The sequence below is a fragment of the Cnephaeus nilssonii genome (assembly GCF_951640355.1).
Source record: "Cnephaeus nilssonii genome assembly, chromosome: 4".
Lineage (NCBI taxonomy): Eukaryota > Metazoa > Chordata > Mammalia > Chiroptera > Vespertilionidae > Cnephaeus > Cnephaeus nilssonii.
In genome coordinates this window covers 78,872,616-78,880,874 of record NC_137075.1, presented here as the reverse complement: position 1 = coordinate 78,880,874, position 8,259 = coordinate 78,872,616, and the positions used below count along the sequence as shown (strand labels likewise).

General features: G+C 46.8%; 1 protein-coding gene across 1 annotated transcript; it reads left to right on the top strand.

Annotated features, from left to right (window-relative positions):
- Nucleotides 1-600: 600 nt before the first annotated feature.
- GPHB5 (glycoprotein hormone subunit beta 5) lies at nucleotides 601-3,740 on the top strand (the record flags this gene model as incomplete). The annotated part of the gene is made up of 2 exons (XM_079769821.1): nucleotides 601-804; nucleotides 3,552-3,740. The coding sequence occupies 2 exons, from the start codon at nucleotides 601-603 to the stop codon at nucleotides 3,738-3,740; spliced, it is 393 nt and encodes a 130-aa protein (XP_079625947.1).
- Nucleotides 3,741-8,259: the final 4,519 nt, after the last annotated feature.

Below are 8,259 nucleotides of genomic sequence, written 5' to 3'. Positions count from 1 at the left end.
GTGAAGGGGGGCACACTGTTATGGATGGCCACCAAGTCAGGTGCCAGGTTTCATAATATCTGTGCATGTCCAGGCTTTGTGGAGGGTTGGGCTAGTAAAAATATAGAAGGGCGTACAATTATTATTTACCTACCTCCCCACCTTGATTCCACATCCACGACACTGAAAATATAATTTTAAGCAAACATGTAACATGGCACCAAATACAGTGGATTTATGTGTATCCATGTAGTAGGTTAGGATATGCATAATTTGGGGTGTGATTCATATTTTGTGTTCATTGGAACAGCTTTTTTATTTTTTATTTTTAACACCCAAGTCAAGTCCAGCAGTTGAACCACAATAAGGAAAAGCCTGAGGGTGTCCTTGGAGGGCTGGGTGTCCAGTGAGCACATGGGCCCATGGAATCCATATTGGAGTCAGTGAGAGGAAACTTAGGGCCCTTGAGGTGGAGTTCGTGGGCATCTGCAATTTCTTGGCTTATTTCTTCTGAAATGCTAAGAGCCAGGTCCCTTCGGTATCAACCTCGTTGGCTGCCCCACGGAGGGCAGCTGGATCAGCTAACAGACTCTCTTTCCTCTCCCTCTCCCGGGGAGCAGCATGAAGCTGGCATACCTGTTCCTCGGCCCCATGGCCCTCCTCCTCCTGGCTGGCTGCTGCTGTGTCCTCAGCACCTCCAGCGGGAACCTGCACACCTTTGTGGGCTGTGCCGTCAGGGAGTTTACTTTCCTGGCCAAGAAGCCGGGCTGCAGGGGCCTTCGGATCACCACCGATGCCTGCTGGGGCCGCTGTGAAACCTGGGAGGTGAGTCCGAGACAGGTCCACTTGGCCTGATTTCTAAGCATCTGCTTTTTCCTGCGGCTTTTAAAAACAACAACAATTATTCTCCTGGTTGGTATGGCTCAGTGGTTGAGTGTTGACCCATGAACCTGAAGTCTAGCTTTGATTCCCTGTCAGGGCACATGCCCAGGTTGCGGGCTCGATCCCCAGTAGGGGGTGTGTAGGACTTAGCTGATCAGTGATTCTCATCATTGGTATTTCTATCTCTCTCTCTTTTCTTCTCTCCGAAATCAATTAAAAAACTCACACAATTATTTGGCATGCTCCAGAAATCCTGAAAGAAACCCGACCTTGTCCCTCTAACAATGCATTGATAAAATTAATACTTTTACTTGCGTGTATCTGTGTATTTGGGAATCATCTCTGGGAGGTTAAGATGTGCTATTATTCTACCCACTTTACAGATGACATGGGAGGAATTTGAGGGATAAGTAACTGCAGAGTCATGTTTATTTCTGTATGCAAAGGTGGGAATAAATTCTTGCTTCAAGCATGTAACCAAAACGCTCACAGTGTTCTCCCAGCTGTGAGGAAGCCAGCCAAGAGACAGCCCTGAGCTGTATAGCGGGCGAGGGTGGGTCTTCAGTCCCTCCTCAGTGCCTCTCCCAAAGCCCTGCCCCCGCCCCACCCACCCACTCAGGATTATCACTGGCAGAACCATTAAGTTCCTTTATATTGAATTATATTCAGCCTTTTCAGCGGCATTGCATTTAAAATGGGGATAAAAATCTCAAATTTAGAACCCTACAGGGCTGTGATGAGGATGTGTTTGCTGGGTGAGAAGAAAGAAGGCCATTCGGCACCCCATCAAATTACACGGAGTGACTGCTAACTCTTCCCCCTGAGCTCTGAATTGGTTATAATGAAGGACCAGCTCTGATCTTGTCACCATCTCAAAAATCATTAAGGACCACCCACTACTGCCCAACCTTCAAGGTCCTTAGCAATGTGACAGCCTGGCTGTTTCCCCAGCGGTTATACATAGCCTGAGGCCTGGCCTTGTCAGGTTGATTTTTACAGGTTTTATTAAACACCCTTCATGCGATCTCACCTTTGGTTCTTTTTGTATCCTTTCTCCTTCCCACCTGTCATGATCAGACTTCTTCTTTGAGGCCCATCTCCAGAGCTGACTCCTTCCCAGGGGCCTTCTGACTCCCTGGCCGGCCTATGACTCTACCCTGCCTTGCTTCTTACTTCCTTGCCCGCAATACAACTCTAGATTTGAAGTTTTTTCAGGGATAGGTAAATTCTTGCACCTTTGACAGCTCTTGTCAAAGTCATGTACGGACAAGGCATTCATAAGTACCTGTTGAATTACATGGGATGGACTCTCCCTGGAGTTACGGTGTTTATCCTCTAGCTTAATCAACACCAGCTTAGAAGCCCTTGAGCACCACGAGAGGACACGCTGCCATTAGGAAAACTGTGCTTCTGTTCAGGGACTCAGACAGCAACCTGCTGTCACTGAGATAAACGATGGCCCCACGACGGGGACCGGGTTATGGTGATGAAACCACCGAATCAAATGAAACACCGAATTAAGTTTTATTTTTGCATCCTTTGGGGGCTTGAGACCGAGTAGCCGAATGGAAATGTAGTTGCTAAGGATACTGTGGCTGTGACTTGACATCACACATACTCAGGGAACGTTGACACCTTCTCATAGTCAGGGTTTGGCCTGATGGTGACCCCTCTGCTCCAACTCCATTTGTGGGCTCTTTGGAGCTCTTTCTGGGCCCAAGTCTCAAGCCACCATTTCCCTCAATTCTGTCTTCTCTTCTCCTTATTTATTGATGAATGTCTTTAATTGGATCATGGTCACCCAGAGGAGGTCCCAGGAGAAATGGAGGCAGCAAGGCCATTAGAGACAGGATTCTCCTTGATGCTAGCTAGCTTTTATTTATTGTGCTGTGAAAAGGGAGGTTACTTATAGAAAATAAGTAAAAGGATGAGATTTACTTTCCCAGCAATCTGAAAATTTCTGAGATAAAAAGCACTTATTTTTATCTGGGAGCACATCTGAAAATAGGATGTTCATGATGAGAAAGTGGCTGCATTTACTTTGAAGGTCGGACGTTGCTGAAAATAGCCTTCGCTCATGGCCCAGGTTTAGGGTTTACAGATTTAGCAAAAAAAAAATAAAAATAAATAAACCCAAAACAGAACAAAACCACAATGCATTAAACTTGGATGCCAGATAAACACAACTTTTGGGGGGCATAAGTCTGCCCCATACCGGATTGCTCTTGTCGTCTTGGCTATTGTCATTCTTTCATTTGACCATCTAAGCCAGTGGTTGGCAAACTGTGGCTCTTTGGCCCCTTGAGTGTGGCTCTTCCACAAAATACCACGGCCTGGGCGAGTCTATTTTGAAGAAGTGGCATTAGAAGAAGTTTAAGTTTAAAAAATTTGGCTCTCAAAAGAAATTTCTTGTTAAGCTGATTAACATTGTCTCCCTCCACACAACCACATTTGACTGACTTCGTATAAAAAAAAAAAAAAGAGAAAAAAAGAAAAAAAAGAAAGAAATTTCAATCGTACTGTTGATATTTGGCTCTGTTGACTAATGAGTTTGCCGACCACTGATCTAAGCTAAGGGAAGAGAGGCCAGTGCCCTAAATAGTCAGGTGTTGTATGTTTAAAAATTCTTGCGGCACCTCGGTTGACTATCGCTGTCCTAATGGTTCCCTGTTTTCTACTTGTGGGGACAGAAGCCCATTCTGGAGCCCCCCTACATCGAAGCCCACCATCGAGTCTGTACCTACAACGAGACCAAACAAGTGACCGTCAAGCTGCCCAACTGTGCCCCGGGGGTCGACCCCTTCTACACCTACCCCGTGGCCGTCCGCTGTGACTGCGGGGCCTGCTCCACGGCCACCACCGAGTGCGAGACCATCTGACGCTGGCGAGGCCTGCAGCACCATGGGAGCATTGAGCCTCGCAGACCCCCCCTCCCCCCCTCCCCATGCACGGGCAGCACCCGCAGCGATTACCCCTGGATTGGAGGACTGTTTAACTTGGACCACACCGCGGAGGAGGTTGCCTGTCTCCCTTGGGTCCAGCTCAGGCACCAGGCCCGGAGGCAGCACACAGCTAACCATGCAAAACCATATTTGCGCCTTCGCTAGAATAATTTCTCTGGCTCACACACCTGCAAATTAATTTTTCTCTGCCTTGAAGCTCAGGACATAATTTGTATAGCACCGTTGTGGGTTGATAACATGCCAATGGTTTAAGTGCAGTGGGTGTAATCAGGAAACGGGGCTAGAAAGTCTTTAAATTCTCATGTCCTCCTTAATGACTGGCCTCCAGTAGATTTATGACGAAAGGGCCAGACATCGATAAAACCAATGCTTTCGTCCCCAGGCCTCCACCCCAAACCCCACTGCACGCTTCCTTAGAGAAAGTACTCCCTCTCCTTTGAACTGAGCAATTATTAAAGGAGGTAGGGAAATGGTAGCTCAAAAGGAAAGGAATCTGGATTTGGGTGATTCTTTTTTCAAGCAAAATTCCCTAAGTCCCCTCAAGATCCTTACTAACGAGGTTCCTTCTAAATAAAAGTTCTCCGAAACAACAGGGAACGGCAGCTATCATTTACACTTAAACACTTACAAAATTGAACTCATGTTTTTAGACTCATGGGATGCTCTCCCAGAGCTAAGCCCAAAACGATGAACCACAAACATTCTTTCCCCTTTAGCCTATTTTAAATTGAAATTGTAATTTCTTTTTTAAACTCATAAAAAATGTTTGTAAGGGGTAAGACGGCATCGCTGGCTCGGGGAACGTGACTGTGTAGCTTTTGCCCTCTCTAAAGCCTCCGGCAGCTGGTTCTCTGGGACTCTTTTAAAACTCTAGTGCTTTGCAAGTGTCTTTAATTCTGACATTTTGGGGGTTGACATTGACCTTGTTCCTTATCCACAATATGCCGTAAGAATCTTATTGCTGCAAATAAAGCATGTCTTCTGTCTTGTGAATTGATGAGAACTTTCCAAAATAGTTTTTAATACACCTGGGATAACAATAACAAGCCCTCTTTAAAATGAACCAGGAAGTTACTTTTACATTAATGTAGGATGTCGTGTTTAGTAAGGAACACGGAGCCGGCTGGGTAGCATGAGTCCCTGAAGTGGCTCCGTCTGTGTTCCTACCCCTGACGCATCACAGCTGGGAGCCAGGAGTCCTCTTTGAGTGGGGTGAATAATGAGTCCCCACAAGAACAGTAAAGCAAAAGTTGGGATTGATGGTCAGGGACTGGGATGGTGAAGTGGACATCCGGGAGCAAAATCCACCCCACTCTTTAGTGCAGGTCTGTTTGGGAGGCAAGAAAGTCAACTCTAGCGTGACAAGTAGTTGAGTGCCTGGGGTCTGTCTCTGAAGGATGGTGGGCGGTGGGCGGTGGGCGGTGACAGGAGATAATGCCGGGTAACACCATTCAAATGTTCTCAACCCATCCCTGAGAACGTCCCTCAGGACTTTTTGAGAGAAAGGGCTGCTTCTTAAGGAAACTCTGGGTGAAGAGGCAGAGGTTATGGCTTGCCAGAATTTGAGAAACTCATCAGGAAGGGTCCTGGCAGTAAACAAATGACGCACTGCAGTGGGACATTGAGGAGAGCTTGAGCAGAGTTAGGGAAACCAACAAGGGCTGTGAAACACTTCTAGAAGCAATGGGCAACCCTAGGCTAAAGGAACAAGAAGGGGGAAGTGACTATCAGACCCCAGAGAGAATGCATAGGAAGATGCAGCCATCATCAAAGTGAGGCCTGGTGGGGAGGGAGGCTGGCACCCCCCCCCCCCCCACCTGACCCTGCTCCCATGCCTGGATCTCCTGCCGAATCAAACGGGAAGGCAGAGAGTGAGGGAGCCCATGATTCATTCCATAAAAGCTGGCCTCCGGGAATCAGGGGGCTACGTGCACCTGGCGGGTCCTGTGGACACGCCCTGCAATAAGGCAATATGAGGAGTGCACAGGTGAGGGGCGCGTGCCTCACCGGAAAGCTGGACAGTGGCGGTCCTCTGTAGCCTGGGGGTGATGGCAGGAGAAACTGCCCTGAAACGGAGATTCTCGGTGTCGGGGGAAGGGAACGGGGTTCTGGAATAGCAGACCAGTGGTGACACGGGGCTGGAAGCGGCATGATTGCTGTACCAGGCAGCAGAGCGCCTGGCAGCCAGGGCACTCCGCTCTGCAGGGTCTCTGGGGCTGTTCAAACACTTCTATAGTAAATGCACACTGTAATCAGAAAAGTTATTAATTAAAAGGAGGAGACTATCTCTGTCAGTGCTAAACTCAAATCTTTTCAAATTTCTCTCTTCACCTTTCCTTTCTCCTTCTCTCTTTCACTCCTCCCACTTCCACAAATATTTATTAACTCTCATTTTGTGCAAGGCACCGCGTTTGGGGAATAAAGCTATAAATATTGCTGCATTTTATGGATTTCTGACCACATGCAGGACGCTTTATATTAATTTTTTGTAATGCCTGTGTCAACCACACTCAGAGGCGTTGTTGTGACCCTTCTTCAGATGATGACGCCGAAGCTCAGAAAGGTCAAGCACCTTGCCCCAGAGAGACAGCTGATAGACAGCACGCGCCAGGTTTCTCTGACCCAGAACCAACCTCTCCCTCTGGGAGCGCGATGCCTTCTCGGAGAGCTCCTTCCGAGTCCTTCCTGCCCGGAGAGGCCTTTACGTTCATTGCTGTCAGCCTCTCTCCACACTGATGAGCAAGTTGCAGTTTCTGCTGGAGGTGCTTAACGCAGACTGGGCTTGTTTTACGGAGGTTGCAAATTTTCTCTAGTTTCCTGTATAACCTCTAGGAAGACAATGCTTTACTGTTGCTCAAATCACAGCTCACACCAGGAGAGACAGATGGGGGAAAGGAGCCGGGCCTTGGAGGGGAATTCAGAGAGACTGCTGCCGAGAGGAAGGTTGTGTGCTTGCAACTCGCTGCCCAGGTAATGTGAACACTGGGTGTAGGAGAATGATGGCCCCGTGCTTGTAGGGGAGCTCTGGATAAAACCAACTCTCAGCAGCTCCTTACTCTTGGAAATACGTTTATTTTGCAATTAAAAGAAGGTAAGGGGAATTTCCCGGATTCCCCCTCACGAGAGCATTTTTGAATGGAGAATATAGATTCTCACAGCTAATTCTACTTCTGGGTTTATTAGCTTCATTGATGGAAATGAATGTGATTGTTTGAAGGTCTAGGCCCGTGGTCGGCAAACTGCGGTTTGCGAGCCACATGCGGCTCTTTGGCCCCTTGAGTGTGGCTCTTCCACAAAATACCATGGCCTGGGCGAGTCTATTTTGAAGAAGTGGCATTAGAAGAAGTTTAAGTTTAAAAAATTTGGCTCTCAAAAGAAATTTCAATCGTTGTACTGTTGATATTTGGCTCTGTTGACTAATGAGTTTGCCGACCACTGGTCTAGGCTTAAGGGCTGGTTGTAGCGATTCTGGAGCGAAGGGGCTGCTAAAGGCCTCTGAGGGGATGGTTTCTATGAAAGGAGCAAGAAATAGGGAAAGGATGAGAACATGAGGAGCACGTGCAAAGCACTGTGATGGGAGGGTAAGGCAGAGACTTGTCTCCCATGGAGAAGAATTCGAGGGGTTATTCTATGCTCTGTTCCAGGTCCTCCTTATGAGGAGTAAACAGTTGCTAAGGTTTTGGCTTGATCTTTGACTCCAAGTGCTTCCAGCTGTGCCACTTCTTTAGCATACTGGGTAACTGAGTTAACAAAAAAGACTTCCTGATACACAGAATCAATTACATGCTTTGTCCTTGATTATTAAAAAATTGGGGCTTTTGGCCCAGCTGGTGTGGCTCAGTACTTGAGCGTTGACCTATGAACCAGGAGGTCAGTCATTGTTTGATTCCCACTTGGGGTACATGCCCAGGTTGTGGGCTTGATCTCCAGTAGGAGACGTGCAAGAGGCAGCCGATCAATGTTTCTCTCTCTCTTCCCCTCTCCTTTCCTCTCTCTGAAATCAATAAAAATATATTTTAAAAAATTGGGGCTTCTGGAAAGTCATTCAAACCTGCAATACAACCACTTCCCAAAAGCCAACCAACCAACCAGACAACATTCCCCAAAAGAGAAGAAAAACATTTTATTTTAACAAAGAATATCAATATTACCAAAATGAGAATGGTAACTTTTTTTTGGGTGATGTTGAAGATTTCCAGCAAGGAACAGATGAAAATAACCCTAAGTTGCAAATAATATACAACTTAAAATCATTTGAAAGATCATCTGTTCACCTAAAATATACTCTACCACAATAAAGGATATAGGTGCATCATAAATAGTCATTATCTTGAGAAAGTGTGCATGCAGGATTATGCACTTAACATAGAAATTTAACCTTGTCTGTTTGCATGTTCTTTCTACAGGAAACGCATGAACAGATCATGCCTCACTG